Source organism: Cucumis melo, chromosome 1 (genome assembly GCF_025177605.1).
Source record: "Cucumis melo cultivar AY chromosome 1, USDA_Cmelo_AY_1.0, whole genome shotgun sequence".
Classification (NCBI taxonomy): domain Eukaryota; kingdom Viridiplantae; phylum Streptophyta; class Magnoliopsida; order Cucurbitales; family Cucurbitaceae; genus Cucumis; species Cucumis melo.
The window spans coordinates 37,879,236-37,902,293 of NC_066857.1; the positions used below are offsets into that span (position 1 = coordinate 37,879,236).

General features: G+C 33.6%; 4 protein-coding genes across 7 annotated transcripts; all 4 read left to right on the forward strand.

Annotated features, from left to right (window-relative positions):
* Window positions 1-238: 238 nt before the first annotated feature.
* LOC103500770 (probable LRR receptor-like serine/threonine-protein kinase At1g05700) lies at window positions 239-6,143 on the forward strand. Of its 3 annotated transcripts, XM_008464176.3 has the most exons (14): window positions 578-715; window positions 948-1,209; window positions 1,426-1,939; window positions 2,071-2,549; window positions 2,835-2,967; window positions 3,198-3,269; window positions 3,405-3,476; window positions 3,554-3,634; window positions 4,013-4,164; window positions 4,358-4,575; window positions 4,656-4,782; window positions 4,884-4,946; window positions 5,041-5,230; window positions 5,543-6,143. In XM_008464176.3, the coding sequence occupies exons 2-14, from the start codon at window positions 1,125-1,127 to the stop codon at window positions 5,952-5,954; spliced, it is 2,598 nt and encodes an 865-aa protein (XP_008462398.1). In that variant the 5' UTR covers window positions 578-715; window positions 948-1,124; the 3' UTR covers window positions 5,955-6,143. The 3 variants fall into 3 exon arrangements, with proteins under 3 accessions (XP_050948048.1, XP_008462396.1, XP_008462398.1); XM_008464174.3 differs by lacking the exon at window positions 948-1,209 and having other exon boundaries at window positions 263-715; XM_051092091.1 differs by lacking the exons at window positions 948-1,209; window positions 5,543-6,143 and having other exon boundaries at window positions 239-715; window positions 5,027-5,184.
* Window positions 6,144-7,250: 1,107 nt separating this feature from the next.
* On the forward strand, window positions 7,251-12,305 carry LOC103500768 (putative leucine-rich repeat receptor-like protein kinase At2g19210). The gene is made up of 13 exons (XM_051082943.1): window positions 7,251-7,496; window positions 7,765-8,311; window positions 8,393-8,850; window positions 8,928-9,060; window positions 9,145-9,216; window positions 9,491-9,562; window positions 9,656-9,778; window positions 10,106-10,257; window positions 10,425-10,642; window positions 10,950-11,076; window positions 11,310-11,372; window positions 11,465-11,654; window positions 11,846-12,305. Exons 1-13 carry the CDS (start codon window positions 7,400-7,402, stop codon window positions 12,252-12,254), a joined length of 2,661 nt encoding a protein of 886 aa, XP_050938900.1. The 5' UTR covers window positions 7,251-7,399; the 3' UTR covers window positions 12,255-12,305.
* Window positions 12,306-13,420: 1,115 nt separating this feature from the next.
* On the forward strand, window positions 13,421-17,996 carry LOC103500771 (putative leucine-rich repeat receptor-like protein kinase At2g19210). Of its 2 annotated transcripts, none has more exons than XM_051092098.1 (13): window positions 13,421-13,589; window positions 13,675-14,218; window positions 14,334-14,809; window positions 14,894-15,026; window positions 15,112-15,183; window positions 15,474-15,545; window positions 15,638-15,718; window positions 15,900-16,066; window positions 16,228-16,445; window positions 16,528-16,624; window positions 16,744-16,806; window positions 16,899-17,088; window positions 17,500-17,996. In XM_051092098.1, the coding sequence occupies exons 1-13, from the start codon at window positions 13,502-13,504 to the stop codon at window positions 17,906-17,908; spliced, it is 2,610 nt and encodes an 869-aa protein (XP_050948055.1). In that variant the 5' UTR covers window positions 13,421-13,501; the 3' UTR covers window positions 17,909-17,996. The 2 variants fall into 2 exon arrangements, with proteins under 2 accessions (XP_050948055.1, XP_050948053.1); XM_051092096.1 differs by having other exon boundaries at window positions 13,422-13,589; window positions 16,528-16,654.
* Window positions 17,997-18,944: 948 nt separating this feature from the next.
* Window positions 18,945-23,054, forward strand: LOC127143779 (GDSL esterase/lipase APG-like). Its single transcript, XM_051092105.1, has 5 exons — window positions 18,945-19,583; window positions 20,538-20,668; window positions 20,785-21,018; window positions 22,332-22,590; window positions 22,695-23,054. Exons 1-5 carry the CDS (start codon window positions 19,283-19,285, stop codon window positions 22,886-22,888), a joined length of 1,119 nt encoding a protein of 372 aa, XP_050948062.1. The 5' UTR covers window positions 18,945-19,282; the 3' UTR covers window positions 22,889-23,054.
* Window positions 23,055-23,058: the final 4 nt, after the last annotated feature.

Genomic DNA, 23,058 nt, shown 5'->3' on the forward strand with positions numbered 1-23,058 from the left:
ACGCCGTTGCTTCCTCCCCCTCACTTTCTATTCTTCTTCTTCTTCTTCTTCTTCTACATCTCCAAGTTACCCCCTCCCTTTCATCACCCTCACATTATTTCCTTACCTATTTACTTTTCCTGTTAACCTTACAACAATATTACCATTTTCAACCTTTTCTTTTTCTTCTTCTTTTGGGTAGAGGCATGGTTGTCAAGTTTGAAGTGGCATCCATCTTTTTAAAATAATGTTTGTTTTCGTTAGAAGAGAAGACTATTCCTTTTTACTTACTCTAATTGAAAGTCTCCACCATATGCCATATGCCATATGTCCTTTCCTATTTGAGTTTGACGCGGTTTTCTTCTCTTTTATTTATTATTATTACTTGTTTCTGTCTTCTTCTTCTTCTTCTTCTTCTTTTTGAGCCTGTCGTTGATGGCCACCCATTGAATTTTTGAAAGCACAGCCTGCTTGTGGGGACAGGGGACCTTTCTTTCATTGTTGATTGTTAGGCTAAGTTCATAATCTTTAGGATTTTTTTGCTTCTTCAATGTCCTGCTTCCATTAGTAACTATGGATTACGTTGGAAATGGCCACAAATTTCCAAGCACCAAAATTTGTCTTTTATTCAAATCTTGCTTCATCTTCTTCTGCCTCTTCACTATTCTCTTCAACTCTAAACTGGCTGCTGGGTATGCATATGGTGCTCGGAATCTTGCTTCAGATACCCCTTCAGGTGATTTGGTTGACTAACACTAAAACATACCAAGTCTCTTCACCGATTCTTAATTTTACTTTCATTCTTTCCTTTTAAACTGTAAATGGATTCCGGTTTCTTCTCCCAGATTTTTGCACTCATGACCAAACTTCACGGTTGACATGTCATTTGATTTGACCCATTTTTTGAAAATAATGAATGAGTACTTTTTGTTGATGTCACAAACCACTTCTCAGCACTTTTTTCTCAGAGCGGCGAGCACTTGGAGAAAATGACCTTGTGAATGAAAGGAATGGAAAAGGAGCTCGCATAGAAATAAAAAAAGTTGTACATCCATACTTCCAGATTTTGGGCCAAATGACAATATCAATTTGGATCATCCATATTTCATACAAAATTCTCTTCTTCTTGACGAAAAAGAAGTTACATGCCATATACTCCCATTCCACTATGGAGAGAAAAAAAGAAGTTACATGGAATGAAACACTGGGCACAAGGTGTCACGTGCCCAGGTAGAGTTTATAGTTTTTGAGTTTCACAAACTGAGGGATGGAATTGTTAATATGAACTTTTCCATCTTTAAACATTATTTATAAGAATATTTTCTACCTTAAACCTAATTAATAATTCAATTAACTTTGGATCTGTTTTTGCCTTTTGGACCTTTACTTGTAAATTGGAAAAAGTATATCTTATTGGTTTCCTTCTCTCAAACACTTTGTACTTAGGTTTCATTAGCATTGACTGTGGAGCAAATGAAGATTATATGGATAATGGCATCTTGTATAAATCCGATAGAGACTTTGTAGATACAGGAATCAACCAGCCAGTGTCCCCTAACATCTCTAGAAATCTTCGGCCACAGTTAAAAAATGTGAGAAGCTTTCCTGAAGGGAGAAGGAATTGTTATGTCCTAAAACCTGAAAATGGAAAGGACAACACTTACTTGATTCGAGCTTCGTTTCTATATGGAAATTATGATAGAAAAAACACTACCCCTATTTTTGATTTATACCTTGGGTCCAATCTGTGGTGGACAGTGGACTGGGACAATGGATATGTAGAGACTCTTTATACCCCTTCCACAGATTACATTACTGTCTGTCTTTTCAACACTAGCAAAGGGGTGCCTTACATTTCAACATTGGAGTTACGACATCTAGATAATACCATTTATCGAACCCCTGCCAGGGCACTCGTAACGATGCAACGTTTAGACATTGGTGGAAGATCAAATTTAAGGTAACTTGCATTTGTTCATGTAGTTCAGCTCTCCTTGTTCTATGTAATAAACTGAGTGTTAGTCGATTAATGTTGTGGAACAAATGTAATTTGTTTTGAAGTTGTTGCTTTTACCATTTTTTGTTAACTAGATATCCAGCTGATGTTTATGATCGAATTTGGAACCCCTTGAACGTTGACACACTGAATTCCAGTGTCACAAACTCTAGCATAAGCCAGGGAAATAATGATGCATATAAAATACCAGATACAATGCTGAGAACTGCTGCAAAGGAACAGAATGCCTCTTGCTCCTTGATCTATTTCTGGGAAACCCAATCTTCCAGTGCACAGTTTTATGTTTACTTCCACTTTGCTGAGATTGAGAAGCTTGTAGGGAAAAAGAGGAGATTGAAGGTTGATTTGACTGGCCAACGAAATGCAACAACAAATGCTACACTTGATTACTTGAAGCCCCTATCTCTCAGTCTAAATGGCACCCCAGATAATGCAGGCCAGCTGCAATTTTCAATTTCTGCTGCCGAGGGATCAGACCTCCCTCCGCTACTGAATGGCTTTGAGATATATGCTGCTAAAGATATGCGAAATGCATCAACCGTTCCTGTTGAGGGTACACATCTTCTGTTCTTGTCTTTGCTTCCTAAATTCCTAATATTATTTTGTGTGTGTGCTTGCTGTTACTTAAGATGATGGAGCACATCGACTGCTTGTTTCTAAGAAAGGATGCTACCAGATTAGCTGGTGGATTAGAATCACCTTTCTTGACATGTGATAATTTCAAAGTACTAAACTTAGGAAGGGTCGTCTCAAAATTATGAATATGGCATCATCTTGTTTTTTTTTTTTCTCTCAACTTATTTTCATTTGATCTTCTGTTTGCCACCGGAAACAATAGCTGATGCTATGATGGGTGTCAAGGGAGCATTCAAATTGATCAGAAACTGGGAAGGTGATCCATGTTTTCCAAGTGAATTGTCATGGTCTGGCTTAACCTGCAGCAACAGTAGCGCATCAAACATCCTCTCAATGTGAGTGCCCTCTTAGGCCATCAAAACCTGCTACAAAGCGTGAATTTAAACTGTTCATGACTTATAAATCTCAAACTCAGAGCCCCATTTAACAGTCCTGGACTCTTGGTGCACATTCATTTTCTTTTTTGTAGTTTAGGAAAATGTTCAAGTTGACCAATGTTCTCTTGCTCATGTGATTGCATCTGTTAAAATAAATGCCTCGTTTCTCTCTTTTGTCTTTTAAGCAGAAACCTGAGCTCAAGCAACTTGACAGGAAAAATTCCTGCTTCAATCGCGAATCTCCGAGAAATAACATCATTGTAAGCGTCCATCTAGAGTTATTCTTTTATGTAATAGTATTATCAAATGGAATTAGGACCAAAAAGGGATTTAAAGAACAAGAAAAGTTAATGGATACCAATTTTATGCCAAATTAATATTCTGTTCTCTATCAGGGACTTGTCCAATAATGAGTTGACAGGAGAGGTGCCAGAATTTTTAGTAAATTTGCCAAATTTAAGAAACCTGTAAGTTTCTTAACTTTAATATAGACATCCTGAAAATGAAATTCTAGGAGGAAACTAAAGATTGTCTATGTCTGCAGTAATTTAACCAGCAACAAATTCACAGGCTCAGTTCCCAAGGCTTTATTGCAAAGGGCTGAAGCTGGATCGCTTATATTAAGGTTAGCTATGTAACAAAGTTCACTTCCCTTCGCTTTATTCTAAGTTATTTCTCACTTTCTCACCTTATAATCTAGGCCTTGTTTAATAACTATTTCATTTTTACTTCTAAGCTTTTCAAATTTATGCTCATTTCCATAGCTCCATCTAAATTTCTTTACTATGATTTTCATATTTTGTCTTATTTCTTACGGTGGTTAGAAAAAAAGGGTAGTTGACAACAAAGAAACTTATAGGTTATAAGTTTAGTTTTCAATTTTTTTTTTAAAAAAGCCAAATTTTCATTAAGCAGCCTTAATGTTTTAATACTAAATGATTAATAGAAAACACAAATGAAAATCCATTTGGTTACGCCTGACATTTTCTTCTGCTTGTACTAGTGTTGGTGAAAATCCAGATCTTTGTACATCACTTAAATGTCCTTACAATTTGAAGAAGTACTTGGCTCTTATAATCATCGCCTGTATACTTGCTGTGCTCCTACCTATCGTAGTGTTTGCTTTGGTAATATACAAAAGGAGACGACAAAGAGGTATTTCTCTTATTTCTTCAGCTTCAGGTTCCATAATTTATTTATGCTTTTAACATATATCTTTGGATTACTGATGGCCTCATATTTTAAGTAAATACAATGTAACTGAGGCAAACAGGGAAAAGAGTTCTCAAGTGATGGTTGACTTTGAAGGTGTAAATGTACCAAAATCTGTGTATTTTCCTTGTTGCAGAGAATCTCAAAAGAGAGATCGAAGAAAGGTTGCTTAAATCAAAAAACCGTCAAGTTAGATATTCAGAGATACTCCTTATCTCAGATAACTTGAAGACAACTATTGGGGAAGGAGGGTTTGGAAAAGTGTACTACGGTACACTGAGTGATAAAACCCAAGTTGCTATCAAACTTCTGTCTGCATCTTCACGACAAGGCTCCAACGAATTCAAAGCAGAGGTTCAGTTTTTCAATACTTCAAATTTTGGTTGTAACTTTTTACAAAGTGCACTAATATCTGATACATTATGCAAATGCAGGCTCAAATATTAACCATTGTTCATCATAGAAATCTAGTTTCTCTCATTGGTTACTGTGATGAGGCTGAGAATAAGGCACTCATCTATGAATTCATGCCTAACGGAAATCTACGCAAGCATCTATCTGGTAATTGTCGTACAAAGGATTTTGCTCTAGAATATATGTATGTATGTATCCTGATGGTTGGTCGACTATATAAGATGATTTCTCCCCTTTTCCTGATACAGATCCAAACACAAAGGCCTTGAGTTGGATGGAAAGGCTCCAAATTGCAGTTGATGCAGCACAAGGTTATTTTAATTAACATAGGAGCTTATTAGTTCATAAGTTCATATTTTTTTTCTTTACACTTCTAGTTTGTGAAATCTAGTAAACAAATTGCAGGGTTAGAATATTTACACAGTGGTTGCAAGCCACCTATAATTCACAGAGATATGAAAACTTCAAATATCTTGTTGAATGAGAGAATGCAAGCAAAAATATCAGATTTTGGACTGTCCAGGGTATTTGCAAATGAAAGTGATACTCATTTGTCCACATGTCCTGCTGGCACTTTCGGATATGTCGACCCTTTGTAAGTATCAACAATCACGACATTGAAAGCATCATGTTCATTCAGTATAATTCATAATAAAATGGACAATACTACTATGACCATACTTTAATAGGATATGTTCTATAAGGTATAAACAATATGTCCTTGGGTTCAAAATCTACACAACCGTGAAATTGTAATGACTATATTTACACCTTAACCTGTTTTTTCATACTATTCAAGCAAATTTCAATGTTGAAACGGTCAGATTCTCTATTTCCTGTTTGGGAATAAGAAAAACTCCTCGTTTACACAAACTAAAGAATTTAAAAACATATAAACGTATTGCAGGATTCATTTGTCTGGGAACTTCACCAAGAAAAGTGACGTTTACAGCTTTGGGGTTGTGTTGTTTGAGTTGGTGACTGGGCAACCTGCCATAATCAAGGGTGAGTACAACATACACATCGTGGACTGGGCTAAGCCTTTCATTGAAGAAGGCAATATCCAAAACATTGTTGATCCAAGGTTAGAAGATACGGCAGAAAGTTGTTCTGTTGGAAAATTTGTGGAGTTGGCTCTGTCTTGTACATTGCCTACTACAGCTGAAAGGCCCGACATGAGTGATGTTGTGTCACAACTCATTGAATGTTTGAAGATGGTTCAAGACAAAATGCCAAACATGCCACAAATCACATCACACAGAATTGAGGAGTTCTCTTATAATTCAATTGGTTCTGAATCGGTGTTCAGTCCTAGATAAAAATAATTAAACAATTCATTCTTTTTTGATTGAGTTGAACTGTGAGGATTATCCAAACTTTCAAATCTGTATAATAGGTCCTCAACTTTCAATCCTTCTTCAATGAAGTTGAAATTTGTAAAATTTAACCTATCGGATCTAATTTGTAATCAAAATTTTGTATCTATGTAGTTCGTGAATTTTCAAAGATATCAAGGGTCGCCGACTAAATTTATAATAGTGGATGAAGGTATTTTTAAGAGTTTGAACTTACGACAAATTCAATTTGAAAGCTTAAGCTTCATTTGATAACATTTTAACTTTTAAAATTGTACAAATTGAGGTAGGAGGATTCAAATAATGAATTTCTATTCATCGGCGTAAACTTATACCAGTTGATCTAGGATTTTGTTGACAATTTAATCTTGTTTTGTTAAACAAACATTTGAATTTCTAGTCAAATAAAAATGGGGAGAGAAATCTTTTTATTTTTCTTTTTCTTTTAATATTTCTATCAAACAAATTATCGACCGGAAAGGATTATTATTAATTGATATATTTCCTAAATCTCCAACGTGGAGAAAAAATGTAATGCTTGATGATATATAGTTTATATGTTCAAAACATTGACGATATATTGACAATTGAAAATCTGATATATAAATCAGCATAGATTAGTCCATAAATTTACAAATGAATCAATAAATTTCCAACTCATAGGAGAATCACACCTATAATTAACATAGTCTCATATATGTATTATTATTATTTATTTGTTAAGAATCTCCCTTCCCTTGTTGCATTCTAAAGGAAAAAGAAACAGGAAAGAAACCCTCACTCTAAATCGGACCAAAAACCATGAAATAGTAGAATGGAATTATAAATTTAGTTCTTGAAGTTTAAGTTTGTCTATTTGGACCATAAAATATTTAAATTATAGATGCAGTTCTTAGATCTTCAAATTTTTTAAAATTGACTTACTTCCAATATTAGGCACAGTAATGACAGTTCAAAGTTCAAAGATCTAGTAGATGGAACTTCAAATTTATATATAATAGTTGTTTAAAAGAGATTGGTGTTGCCAAATTGAAAGTTTCTTTTAAAAGTTCAAAGTTTTCAACAGAAAAGGAAAACATATGAAATGTAAGCGGTAGATGATTGTAAGTTGAACTAAAACTTTGGTCATACATTAATAACGGTCATAAAATCATTAAGGACTTAAAAATTCTATTAATCCAATTAAACTTGTTGATATAAAGTCAAAGGTATCCCATCCCATGTGCCCAAAGTACTTAATTTAACTTCTCCAATCTCCCTTTCTGTAAAGGGAATTCCTCTTGTGTTGACTTTACATTATCATTACAAGCTTACCATTTATGTCTCAACCTGAAAAAATGGGTGTTTTCTGATGAATTCTCACCAATCAATGCACCCTAAGACATATACCCAACATAAAGAGGTTGATAATGGGAGCATCAACCCATTTCTTCTCTGTTTTTTTCCCAAGTGCTTTGGCACTCACATTGACTCTTCTACTTCCTCTTCAAGCTTCGGATCAATCAGGTAAACAAAATTCTCCAGCTTACTTTCATTATTTATATATATAAATAAAGAGACTCAGAGAAGGTTGAACTATTTTTGTTAAAAGTAATAATATATTTTATTCTGATCCATCATCTTAAATTTTTGGGTTGATCGGTGATTTAACTTTGTATCAAAGTAGGAAGTTGAGGAAAGAGTTAAAGTATTGATATATCAGAATATATCGTAATTCATTGCTTCACGCTTTTGAGTTGATGAGTAATTTGATGATATGTTTTTTGTTTCTTAGGTTTCATTAGCTTAGATTGTGGATCACCAGAAGATACAATGTATACTGAAATTACAAATAATATTAGCTATGTTTCTGATGCACCCTTCGTAAAAAGTGGAGTAAGTGAAAGCATAGGTTCGAGAATGGGAGCTGATAATGCTCCATTTCCAAGGCAAATGAGGAGTCTTAGAAGCTTCCCTCAAGGAATCAGAAACTGCTATAATGTAAGCATTGTAAATGGTTCTAAATATTTGATTCGAGCGAGTTTCTTGTACGAGAATTACGACGGCCTGGATATGCTTCCAGCATTTGATATCTATATTGGGAATAGCTTATGGGAAAGAGTAAACTTCACTGACACTCACTTGGAACCTTCCATTGAGCTCATACATATTACCTCCTCAAATGAAGTCCATATGTGTTTGATCAATATAGGGAATGGAGTGCCAATTATTTCATCCTTAGAATTTAGACCTTTACTCAACACCACTTATCAAACAGTTTCAAGATCCTTATCGCTTCAGTCTCGATTTGATTTCGGCCTATCAGATAAGGAAGAATACAGGTATTCAAGCACTATTTTTGCAGAAATAAAATTTCATACTGACTTAAATTGCTTTGTTTCTGTGTCTGCTCTTTCTTAAAGATACCCTTACGATGTTTATGATCGCATTTGGTCGACGGTTAACTACTACGGGCAAGAACCAGTTACAGCCAGTGCCACAACAGGTGCTGTTGAGGAGAACAATTACAAAGTGCCATCCATTGTGATGAAAACTGCTTCCACTGTAAAGGATATTAGTTTGAATACAAAAAACTCATCTGAATATTATGTGTTTATGCACTTTTCTGAGGTTGTTGAGCTTCAACCTAACCAGAGTAGAGTGTTCAATATCACTCATAATGAGAATTTTTTTTATGGTCCTCTAATTCCAAGTTACTTGTCCACACTAACTGTTTCCAACAAAGATCCATTGAATGCCTCAAATTTACATTTATTTTCTTTCATTTCAACCAACAACGCAACCCTTCCTCCCATCATCAATGCGTTCGAGGTATATTATGTGAAAGACATAATAGAGTTGGAAACAAATCAAGGAGATGGTATGCTTCTTTAAATGCACTCTTTGAGTTTATTGAAAGTTAATGAATACTAACGTGATTTTTCTTTGGATCATTAGTGAATGCAATTACCAAAATCAAGTCAACTTATGGGATAAAGAGGGATTGGCAAGGAGATCCTTGTGTGCCAATGAAATACCCTTGGAGTGGATTGAATTGTAGTAATGCAACTGCTCCAAGAATCATTTACTTGTATGTGCAAGTATTTTATGAAGCAAATATTTTAAAGGGTTGGATTACATTAATTCATGAGAAAATGCAAAATCTTGTGTACAGGAATCTGTCAGCAAGTGGATTAACAGGTGAAATATCTTCTTACATATCAAATCTGACAATGTTGCGAACTCTGTAAGTGTTTCTCTGTTATGATTCTTAGTATGGATTTACATTAGAGATATTATTAGGGTATGAGAAGAGCATAAGTGTGATTAGTAAAACAGTTTGTCGAAGTGCTTTGGGTTTTGGTAGTTTTAAGAAGAAATCAGGCCTCTGGAAGTGGTTTGAGTTTTGCAGTTTTACATTCTAATTTCAATACTCTTTTCTATCCATTTCTTTTTAAATGTTTGGTCCTATCCATATTAGTTGATTTCTTCAAAACTTCCATAACTTTGTTCTCTATCAGGGACTTGTCCCACAATGAGTTGACTGGAGAGCTGCCAGAGTTCTTAACAAATTTTCCAAATTTAAGAGTTCTGTAAGTTTTTTGGTTTTAGTGCTGACATCTAGAACATGAAACTCAAGATGAAAATTGAAGGCCATCAACCTCCTAGTCTCTATTATTTTGCAGCATTTTAACCGGAAACAAGCTAACAGGCTCAGTTCCTGAAGTTCTCATGCAAAGGGCTGAAGCTAAATCACTCACTTTAAGGTTATTTCCCCTACACTTCATTCTAAGGGCTGGTTTGGAATGAATTTTCAAGGACTTAATTAAAAAGTATTTTAACAAAAATATATTTTTAAACTTTTGAAAAGTCAATCCAAACAGACATTAAGTTACTTCTCATGTTTTTTGTTTTGTTTTCTTTACTATAACGTTGTCTATGTAAAGGCCTGTTTGAAACAACTAATCAAGTGCTAAAAATATGTCTGTAAGTGCAAAAAAAATATTTTTAAGTACAAAGAAAAAAAACCATTCCAAACCGGCCTACAGCATTCTTATATTAAATGACTAACACCAACAGAAAAGACGAATGAAAGTTCTTTTGGTTAAACCTGATATGTCTTTTGCTTGTGTAAGTGTTGGTGAAAATCCAGATCTTTGTACATCACTTAAATGCGATAACAAGAAGAACAAGTACTTGGTTCTTATAATTCTCTCAACTATTATAGCTGTGCTTTTACCTATCCTAATGGTTACTCTCGTGCTCTACAAAAGAAGAAAACAAAGAGGTAAATCTCTCATTTCACTTGCTTTTGTTTCTGTACTTTGTTAATTCCAGCACATTTGAAGTAAAAAACAATGCAACTGAGGTAAAAAAGGATCAAGATTTCCTGAATCATGAGTGGTTTTTAAAGGTTCAGAATTAACCAAAATGTGTTGATTTTCCATGTTGCAGAACATCTCAAAAGATCAATCCAAGAAAGATTGCTTAAATCAAAGAACCAACAGGTTCACTACTCTGAGATATTGGTTATAACAGATAACTTGAAAACTTCTATAGGAGAAGGAGGATTTGGAAAAGTATATTTAGGTGTACTGAGTGACAAAATTCAAGTTGCTGTCAAGTTGCTGTCTGCATCGTCACGGCAAGGCACTAAAGAATTCAAAGCAGAGGTTTCGGTTCTTTTTACGTTGTTTGGTAACAATTTCATTTTTAGTTTTAAGTTTTTGAAATCTCTGCTGGTTTACTCCTTATTTTTCAATTATGGTTTTCACCAAAAGTACTTGAATTCTTAGTCAAATTCTAAATTGTTTTTTTTTTAGTATTCAAAACTTAACTTGGTTTCTTAAAACATTGGTACAAAGTGGATGGTAAAATAATGATACTTGTAGGTTGAAGTAGTATTTATAAGCTTAATTAATGGTTATGAAATGGGACTCAAGTAACTAAAATGTGATATATTGTGTTCTCAAATGGCAGGCTGAAATATTGACCATTGTTCATCACAGAAATTTGGTTTCGCTCATTGGTTACTGTGATGAGGCTGAGAATAAGGCTCTCATTTATGAATTTATGGCTAATGGAAATCTACGAAAACATCTCTCTGGTATTTATAATACTGTTTTAATAATTAATTTTGGAGGATTTATAAAATCAGGAGTTCACATACTCATGCAGTTTATGATTCCAATTCACTGGAGTTTCAAAAGTATTTATTTGTCAACAGCTTTGATTTCAAGAGGATCCATATCAACCCAATTCTTAGGGTTGAAATCAAATACTGATTTCGGGCTTTCGTGTTTGTGACCATAAGATGATTTTCTTTACAACTTTTTGCAGATTCAAGTACAACAGTTTTGAGTTGGAAGCAAAGACTCCAAATTGCACTTGATGCAGCACAAGGTGTATATTATAAATAAAACAAAACGTATTAGTTCATACTTTTCTTTTTCTACTTACCCTTTTAGTTTGTGACATATAATTAACAACTGCAGGGTTGGAATATTTGCACAATTGTTGCAAGCCACCTATACTTCACAGAGATATGAAGACTTCAAATATCCTATTGAATGAAAAAATGCAGGCTAAAATATCAGATTTTGGACTCTCCAGGATATTTGCAAATGAAAATGATACTCATTTGGCCACTCGCCCTGCTGGCACCTTTGGATATGTCGATCCCACGTAAGTATCAAGTATTAAATTGACTAGTTTAAACAGTATTTTGATTCTTTTGTCCCAGTATTTTTAAAATGTGGTTCCTCTACCCTTACCTTTTGTTCATTTTGGTCTTCATACTTTCAAAATGCCTATTTTGTTCGTTATACTATTAGACACTAAAAAGAAGAAAACTGAGACATAGAAAGGTGTTGCAGGATACATTTATGTGGAAACTTCAGCAAGAAAAGTGATGTTTACAGTTTTGGGATTGTGTTATTTGAGCTGATAACCGGAAAACCAGTCATCATAAAGAGTGGTACAGGAAATGAGATACACATAGTGGATTGGGCAAAGCCTTTGATTGTAGAAGGAAACAGCCAAAGCATTGTGGATCAAAGATTAGAAGGGTGCATTGAAATCTGTTCAGCAACAAAATTTATGGAGCTAGCTTTGTGTTGCACACTCTCAACTTCAGCACAAAGGCCTGATATTAGTGATGTGGTGAAACAACTGATTAAATGTCAAGAAATGGCTCAGAATAGAACTACCTCACATGGGCCACCTATTAATCACAACTTTTCTTACACTTCAATTGGATCTGACTCTATTTTAAGTCCTAGATAAAAACTCATCAACAAATTTATGTCATTCTTTCCTTTATGGGTTATGATTAATCACTCCCCAAAACATATCGAAAGTAATTTCAGTAATTTTTATATTAAAAAGCATGTTTTAGAGTGATTTTGAAAATGATGAAAAAAAGGGGAAATCTCATTCTTGCTTACTGCTTTCCACATTCTTTTGATTGCTGCCTTCCAAGTTTCTCTCATCCTTCTTCTTTGACAATTGAAATCAGCAAAAAGCCATGCCAGTAAAATTTGCTATTTACTTAAACAATTTTATCTCCTCATCAATGTTTGTTGATGCATTATTTTAATTGAGGGGTCTCATGTTATTCTTAAACATTTCTGGTGTGGCAAGCAACAAATTGAGTTTCTATCACAACACGTTTTCATTTGGTAAATTGTCTATCAAATAAATCAAGAGCTATTTTAAACTCCGTTTTGAAACTTAAAGGTCGAAACCTAAACTTCGTGAACCAAAGTTTTAATTTTCACATATTAATTGATATTCAAACGATTTTGCTCTACTCTTATAATAAATGTGAGAAGAAAAATCCATGTATATACTCTAAACAAATTTAAAAACTATTGAATTTATTAATTAAAATTTCAACCTTTCATATGAATCAATTTAAACATTTTACGGTGAAGATGAGGTGAATATGAGCATGTGTTCACTTTGATAAAAAAAAAAAAAAATCAAAAGTTCGAATCTCTCACTCTATTTTAAAATTACTTTTTAAGATGGTTCATATAACATTTTTACGTGGACTTCTTTGAATGCAAAACTTACTCAAAATCATGAAGAAATGATAGGGTTTTCATTAACATGATTAATTATTCTATCTAAATATCCTAGATGGTTTTGGGTTGATTTTGGATGGAATCAAAGTGAAACATAGTTGGCAATCTAAGTCAAAATGCTTCAAGTTTCCATTCCCAAATTATTGTATTTTAAATGGAGAAGAAAAAAAAAGTGTGGTATAGTTATAAATCTAAGTTTAGATTTTAAGTTTGATTCAATCATTAGTTTATTTCCAAAACTTTAGGGTATAAATTGTTTTTTTTTTTTTTTTTTACAAATTTAAAATTGAGAGTCAACGGTTGAAAGAGAATGGCACTTGAGTTGACTTTCTATTATGATGACAGTGTTGTCATATATGCATCAAGGATCAGAGATATGGCTGCTTTCTCAATTCTCATCAATCAATGCAGCTAGAGATGGACTTAAGAGGAAGAGGATGATTAATGGGAACATCAGGGCATTTCCTCTTTGGTTTCTTGCTAACTGCCTTGGCACTGGCACTTCTACTTGTTCAAGCTCAGGATCAGTCAGGTAACATTAATCTATTCAATTTCTTTCAGACATTTGTGTATAGAAACTTGGAGTTTAATTTGGTTATTATTTGTTTGTTTCTCAGGCTTTATTAGTTTAGATTGTGGATTACCAGAGGGCACGAGCTACACCGAAACAACGACTAAACTTAACTATGTTTCTGATGCATCCTTCATAAACAGTGGGGTAAGTCAAGATGTAGCTTCAGCCTACGGAGATGGAGATACCTACCCCAGGCAATTGAGGAAGCTGAGAAGCTTCCCTCAAGGAATCAGAAACTGTTATAGTGTAACCACTGTAAAGGGTACCGAGTACTTGATTCGAGGAAGTTTCTTGTATGGGAATTATGATGGCTTGGATTTGCTACCAACGTTTGATCTCTATATTGAGAATAGCTTGTGGCAGACCTTAAATTTCACGGACAATGGCATGGATGCTTACATAGATCTCATACACGTCACCTCCTCAAACAAAGTTAACATCTGTCTGATCAATACAGGAAATGGAGTGCCATTTATTTCAGCATTAGAATTTAGACCTTCACTCAACATCACTTATCTAACTATCGCATCATCCTTGTCACTTTACACCCGAATGAACATTGGTTCAACAGAAGATCGAAAGTACAGGTAACTTTTGGCTTTGGTTTTGCAAAAGTATTTACTGGTAATGAAGAGAAGATATCTTTTAGCTAATGAAAGATGCTGACATAATATTTTGTTTATGTTATTACTCTTTCTTAAGATTCCCGTTTGATGTATATGATCGTATCTGGTCACCATTTAACTTCAACAAGTGGACACAAGTAAGCACCAACTATAGTATAGAGCCCATACGGGAGAATGGTCTCCATCTGCCATCAATTGTTATGCAAACTGCTTCCACTTCAAAAGACACAAGCACGCCTCTGGAAATTTGGTGGGATCCGATAGATTCATCTCAATATTATGTATTTATGCACCTTGCTGAAGTTTTATATCCTGAAGTCAACCAAAGTAGAGAGTTCATCATCACTACCAATGACAATTTTGTTTCTGGACCTATAATTCCAAATTATTTGTCCTCAGTATCTATTTTTCCTAATGGACCATTCGAGGGGGCAAGTAGACATGTAATTGCCTTCATTTCAACTGAGGAAGCGACACTTCCTCCAATCATCAATGCTTTTGAGTTATATATAGCGAAAAACATATCAAAGTTAGAAGCAGACCAAGGAGATGGTATCTTTCTTTAGATGCACTTTGTGAGTTTTACTTTATTGAAATTTAACGAATGCTAAATTGATTTCTTTTTTGGATAACTAGTGGATGCACTAACCAATATCAAGTCAACTTATGGAATAAAGAAAGAGTGGCAGGGAGATCCATGTGTGCCAATGGGATTTCCCTGGAGTGGATTACATTGTAGCAATGGAACTATTCCAAGAATTATATCCTTGTAAGTTCAAACTCTCTGTCATAATCGTTTTGTATTTGAAGGATGGATCACGTAAATCGTGAGTTAATGTTCACTTTATAAACAGGAACCTATCGGCAAGTGGACTAACTGGTGAAATATCTCCTTACATATCAAATCTAACAATGTTGCAAATTTTGTAAGTCTCTCTGCTAGAAATCTTAATACAAAAATATTACGAATTTTATCAGGATATTAAGAAAACATAATTTTCATTAGATAAAGAGCATGTTAGAGACGTGGTTATACATTGAGTAGGCTAGGGGAATTTGAAGAGTTTTTAAGGAAGTTCAAGCCTCTAGGAGTGTTTTAATATTGTAATTTTCCTCATTATTTCAGTATCATTTGTTATCGCTTGGATTGCAATGTTTGAATCATATCATACATATAAATGACTTTATGCTAACTCAATATCCTGTTTTATATTAGGGATTTGTCTGATAATGAGTTGACTGGAGAGCTGCCGGAATTCTTAGTAAATTTACCAAATTTAAGAATCCTGTAAGTTTCTTTCTTAGTTATCACTTTGACATCCTAAACATGAAATTGTAGTTGAAAATTGAATAATAACCATCTTCCTATTGTGTTTGCAGTTATTTAACAAGAAACAGGTTCACAGGCTTAATTCCCAAGGCTCTCTTGCAAAGGGCTGAAGCTGGATTACTTGCATTGAGGTAAGCTATCAAATTAATCAAGTTATATCTCATGTCCTCTATTTTCTTTACTGCCATATCTTCACCTTCTAATTCTATTTTCTATTTCCATGATAAATAACTAACATAAAGAGAGAAACAAGTCCAACAACAAATGAGAAATCATTTGCTTAAACCTGACAGTTTCTTCTGCTTGTGCAAGTGTGGGCGAAAATCCAGATCTTTGTACATCAGTTGAATGTGTTAAGAAGAGGAAGAATAACAAGAGGAAGAAGTACTTGGTTGCTATAATTCTCTCCAGTATTATAGCTGTGCTCCTAACTATCCTTATGGTTACTCTGGTAATCTACAAAAGGAGAAAACAAAGAGGTAATTCTCTCTTTTCTTCTGCTTATGTTTCTGTTTATTCACACTGCTAATTCCAGCACATTTCGAGTGGAACAATGAATGTCACTGAGGTGAATAAAGAAAATGGAAAAGAATTTTAAAATGTTTAATGAACGAAAACACGTCGATATACCTCGGTGCAGAGAATCTCAAAAGATCAATTCAAGAAAGGTTACTTAAGTCGAAGAACCAACTGGTTCAATACTCCGAGATATTGGTTATCACAGATAACTTGAAGACAACTATTGGGGAAGGAGGTTTTGGAAAAGTATACTTGGGTGTACTGAGCGACAAAACCCGAGTTGCTGTCAAGTTGATGTCTTCAACGTCACAGCAAGGCTACAATGAATTCAGAGCTGAGGTTTAGTTTTTCTTAAGTTCATATTTGCTTGTATTTGGTTAAACTTAAACTAGTATTTAATCAACTATATTTGCTAATGCAGGCTCAAATATTAACAGTTGTTCATCATATAAATCTGGTTTCTCTTATTGGTTACTGTGATGAGGCTGAGAACAAGGCACTCCTTTATGAATTCATGGGTAATGGAAGTTTGCGCGATTTTCTTTCCGGTAATTGTGATCTTGTCTTCAAATAAAGAGGTTTATCTAAAATGAATTCATGACTATATAAGATGATTTTTTTGCCTATTATGATATAGATTCAAGCACAAAGGTCTTGAATTGGAAAGAAAGACTCCAAATTGCAGTTGATGCAGCTCAAGGTGTGTACAAATAACAAACAAAAGAGCTTATTGGATCTTACTTTTATTTACTTACCTTTCTGGTATATGACATTTAGTTAAACAAATTGCAGGGTTGGAATATTTACACGATGGTTGTGTGCCACCTATAATTCACAGAGATATGAAGTCTTCCAATATCCTCTTGAATGAACAAATGCAAGCTAAAATATCAGATTTTGGACTATCTAGGGTGTTTGTAAATGAAAGTGATACTCATTTCTCCACATGTCCTGCTGGCACCTTCGGATATCTCGACCCAACGTAAGTAACAATGATATATGTCCTTTGTTTTCCCTTAATAAAATTGAGTAATCTAATAGCATATTTGATGTTCCAAGCTTTTAGATTACCTTTTTCTCTCCTTGACTTTTCATTGTTACATATATTTAGTTCCAAACTTCAAAACTTCTAGTCGGATTTGATTTTCCATAATATGGCGATAGAAAGTGTGTTAACTTGGTCAAAATAGAATGAAATACACAATGGATCCTCCATATTATAGACCACGAAAATCTATTTCTTCCAATTATCAACTTCCTTTTAACCAAAACCCTTTGAAGTTTATATATTACAAAATTTGGTCCCTATGAAACGTATCATAGGGACTAGATTTTCGATTTCATTTATCTGTTTCAGTGTCCCAATATTAGCAAAAAGAACTATGTGTTGCAGGGTTCATTTATCAAGAAACTTCATCAAGAAAAGTGATGTTTACAGCTTTGGGATTGTGTTGTTTGAGCTGATAACTGGGCGTCCAGCCATAATCAAGAGCTCTGAAGACAACATCCACATAGTTGATTGGGTCAAGCCACACATAACAGTAGGTAACATCCAAAACATTGTTGATCCAAGATTAGAAAGCAGTATAGATAGTGGTTGTGCAAGTAAATTTGTGGAGCTTGCTCTGTCTTGCACATTGCCAACTTCAGCTGGAAGGCCTGAGATGAGTGATGTGGTGTTACAACTCATAGAATGTTTGAAGATGGTTCAAGATATAACCCCACAAATGTCAAATAACAATGCTGATCAGAACTTTTCACACAATTCCATTGGCTCTGAATCCCTTCCTAGTCCTAGATAGTGAAGAAAATCAATCATTCTTTTTCTTTTTTTTCTTGGACTCTAAAACATTCTTGCTTGTGCCTTGCACATTCTTCTTTTAGCTTGCATCCAATAATGTTTTAATGCATATCCTATTCATTTCTTCCTTGTATCTTCTTCATGTAGATTTGGAAATAAATGAGGATGTTAAATCAAAATCAAAATTTCGACATGACCTTGATATATGTCTGTGGCAGTGGCAGTGGCAGGTATATTCACTTATCTAAGATTAATGTAAAGATAAGACATGTTGAGTAAAGATATTGTACATACTATTCATTATTTTATTTGAAAATTTAGGTGCAATATCTAATAACAATCCTAATTTTAATTTTTCTTTATGACATCTAATAAATGTAAAGACTCAAATTTAAATGTTATATATAAAGGGTCTTAATTTGAAAAGGAAAAAAAAAAAAAAAAAAAAAAAAAAAGCACCATGAAAGAGGACCCTTGTGATTAAATTTGATGAAGATTGGTGGTTGAGTAAAGCTGATTGGGTCTGAATGTTATGAATGAATTATCTAAAATGGGTCTCTCATTTATTGTCTGAAATATATTTCCTCTTACAACACACACAACCCTTTATCCACCCCATTAGTTGTTGGTTTCATTCAATGAAACTGAGATTTTATTTCCAATTCTTTTCACTCTCAATATTATAATGACATTTCCTTTCCTTTTCTTTCCTCATGAATATAATAATAACTAACATAGATCGTTGATTGACTTAAAGTTTTAACTCAAAATATCATTTTGTCTATAAGTTTATTCAATTTTAATTCATATATTTTTAACTATTTAATTTAGTTACGTTTACGATGTATTCTCACGATAAATTTTAAACTTAGTTGTCAATGTTAGCTTATAATCAATATCTATTAACGTTATTACCATGAATTTTAGAATATGTATTCGTATCTTTTATATTAGGTGGTATTTATTAATTGCTAAATTTTGCATGTTTTGATGCTATAGGTTTGTTTGTTAGTTGATTGTTGTTTGTTTGGACATTTATGAGGTTTGCTTCCACTTTTAAACACTCTTTGGAGAAAATAATTTTCTGGAATGAATTGTTTTTCTTTTTATGTATAAGGAAATAGAATATATTAAATGATTGGATACAAACTTTAAAGGTTACAGAAAAATTACTATTGACTTTTCATTCATATATTTTAATTCAAATCTAAAACAGGTCTCAAATTTTTTACTAAAAGAGTAGTTTTGAACCCATGAAATGAAAACTATCCTTAGCTTTGGAGTGTAGTGTAGTGTGTGTGTATATATATATATATATTATATGGAAGCCTTTAAGCTCATACAAATTTAAACAACGTCTTTCTTTCAAAACAAGATGGCTACTGCCTTTATGTGCTTCTTCTTCTTCGTTTGCACAATAACAATATCTTTAGCCACGCCGGCGGTGTCATGGAAGAAAGCCGCTGCTCAACACCAACGTTCCGATGATGATGACACCGCCGCAGGCACGATTTTTCCAGCTATCTTCACGTTTGGTGACTCCGCTTTGGACGTGGGAAACAACAACAATCGTTTCACCATGTTCAAGGCAAACTACCTTCCTTATGGTCGAGATTTCATCAACCATAAACCTACTGGCAGATTCTGTAATGGAAAACTTGTCTCTGATATAACTGGTAATACTCCTCCTTAAACTTCTCAAATTAATTCTTGTTTTTCAAAATAGTTATTGAAGCGTGCAAGAGATCAGCTAGCAACGTATTCTTCTGACTTTTCTTTTCTATGAGTAATTATGTGTAGAAAAACTTTAGCCATTTGTTCTTCCCATATTTTGCTCTAATACATTACATACTATATCTCTATTGTTAGTAGACAAAAATATTATTGATATTTAAGTACACTAAATTTATAAAACTTTTGTTGAAATTTGTAGATTTTGATAGAGTGAATGATTATTTAATGGTTAATTTGTGTAATGAATAGCTTAATTATTGTTTTGAGTAAATTAAAACTTGAATCTATTGATCTTATAGAATAGAGTTATAAATGACAGTTTTTACTCTCTCTCTTTTTGGTTAAAATAAATACCGCTGGCTGGAGTGTAAAAATCACAGCATTTATTTAAAATTTTGGATTTTCGATGGAATAATGAAGTTAGAATTTTGGAATGAAAAACTAATAAAAAGTGGGAAGTTTTAAGAGTTAAAATTTACTTCTTTTTTTTTTTTTTTTTTTCCTTCTAATTTTCTTTTATGTATTATGTTTCAAAATTGTCCTATGGTTTGAAAAATTATTCAATATTACTATCTCTAATCATACTATTGGAGGTTAGAGGGTAGGATGTCACCATAATAATTAAGACAGGTTGTAGTACGCACATTGTGGTAACCTAAACTAATATTTACAATGTAGTAGAAATGTTGGAAAAAATCGCTATAAGTGGTTCAACTTTATACTCAAACACTTTTTTATTGATTTAGGTTTATTAGTTTATAAAATTTAAGCTTTCCAACTTTTAATTTCGTATCTAATATATATACATACAAATTTTAAAATTAAAATGCAAAAGTAAGATAGTATATTATAATCAACTGTAATTTAACAATGGTTTAATTTCAAAATTTTGACAGCGGAAAGCCTTGGTTTCCAGAGCTACCCACCGGCGTATCTCAGCCCAGAGGCGTCCGGCAGGAAACTTCTAATCGGAGCAGGGTTTGCTTCCGCCGCCGCCGGTTACGATGAGGAAGCTTCCATTTCAAATGTATCTACATATCTTCTGAATTGTGAACTTATTTTTATAAACTGAGGATATATATAAGTATATAGAAAGATCATGAGATTATTTATTAATTAGTTTTTGTTTTGTGCTGTGTGCAGCGTGCGATTACATTGGGTCAGCAACTGGCTAATTACAAAGAGTATCAAGGCAAAGTGGCCATGGTGGTAGGCGATGAGGAAGCGGCCGCCATTGTTGCGGATGGATTACATATACTTAGCTGTGGCACCGGCGACTATCTTCAGAACTATTACATAAATGCAACGGTTCGTAGACGGTTCACGCCGTATGAGTACTCCTCTTTCCTTGTTGCTTCCTTCTCCAAATTCATCAAGGTACCTTTCTTAATTTATTTTTAAAATTCTATTTCTTTTTCCCTCTCCCCTACTACTCCAAGACTAGTTTTTGTGAATTGAAAGATGAAAATTGTAATACATTATGCATTTATTTATTAGTTAAAAAGAAGAAAAGAAGGGAAGAAAGATTTAATATGTAGGGGAGGTTTGGCGGCAGAAAAATGATGTCGCTGTCCGGCCCCTCCCCTATTACACATTGGTATTCATATCTCTGTTCCTCTTTTTATGGAGAATCAAAGTACGCTCTCATACACATACACTACCAATAAAAATAGACTCTCTTCAAGGATTTTACAACCTAACTCTTCTAAATATTTTGACCTTCTTTTCTAACCATTCAATTTTTACAACCTCTTCTTCCCATAAATGATTGCTATTTATACTTCTTTCTTTACCTATTGCCTATTACATCACTTTTCTTCCTTACTTTAAACACAAAATCTATAAACCAACTGAGAAAGTTAGTCAAATGGTTGAAATATTTAACAGAGCTTAATCTAGAAAGAGAAAATAGTAATAATAATATGTATTGATTTGATAGGACCATGTTTCCATCAACAATAAATAAAAGGGGAAGCTTTGGGCAATATTAAATTTTAGTAGGACCATGTGTCTTCTTTTAATTTGTGGGACGTAGATAGAGAACGAGAAATAATACAGAAACATAAAAGTAAAATATGAAAGTGATATTCGATTTTATCATTTTGTACGGATTTTTCAGTCAAGTTCCTGCCATTTAAATACTTTATTATCTTTCACTATTTGTCAGACTTACAATATTTCATGAATCATAACCTAAAATAAATATTTATTTTTAATCTTAAGGGATAATTTTGTTTGAAATTTTAGTAAAAGGTGAATTATATTTTTTTCAAATCTACTTTACAAGTTTAAATCTTTATGTTTGTGCTTATCCTAGAACGAAAAAAAATGTCATGTCACTGTTCCAGAAAGAATATTTGTCTACACACATATCTAACCTATTTTACTGATTTTGAATGTACTCTTTACTACGTTTAATAGATAAATGTACGTCACTATTACTTTAAGACTTCCATATACCTTCAAGCTTAAAAAATGTCTTAATACTTTCAAAATATTCATTTTGATCTTTATACTCTAAGTTTTTGTCCATTTTGGTCCTTTATCATTAGAGTGGTGATCATCAAAACAATGTACTAAAAATAGTGTTTAAATTTATATATTCAAAAAAAGAAAAAGAAAATAAAAGAAAAAAGACCGTCATTATGTCGTAATAACATTTGATGGAGGATTTTTTGGCTTTGATGAAGGACTTACATGGGCTAGGAGCAAGGAAAATTGGGGTCACTTCCTTACCTCCATTAGGCTGTTTTCCTGCTGCACTTACTCAGTTTGGCTACCAACAAAAGAAGGGCTGTGTTAGAACAATCAATAATGAGGTCCTAGTCTTCAACAGGAAGCTCAACTCTACTGCTGCAACTCTTCAAAAGCAGCTACCCAGTCTCAAACTCGTCGTCTTCGACATTTTCAAACCTTTACACGATGCTATCATGTCTCCATCCACTCATGGTACTTCACAAACATAAGAACTTCATCAATAATAGAATTGTTTTCAAACACTCAGTGCTAATCAATAAAGTTATTCTCTCTGTTTTTTGTGTTTTCTTTTCAAGGGTTTGATGAAGTGAGAAAAGGGTGTTGTAGCACTGGGGCTGTGGAGACAGCATCAGTCTTGTGTAATCCAAAGTCTCATCAAACATGTTCTAATGCAACCAAATATATGTTCTGGGACAGTGTTCATCCATCAGAGGCTGCCAATCAGATACTTGCTGATGCCATGATTGTCCAGGGCTATGCTCTCATTTGATCATCACAATATGAGTTGTTTTAGTTTTACTCTTTTTCCATATATTTCTTGATTCTCTAGCAAATTCTAGTTTTAGTTACTATTGTTTAGAAATCTGTAAGACGTCTGATTACTCGCACTTATGTATGGAGGGTGTAAAGAAGGACACCGGTCCTGTTCTCTTGAATGAT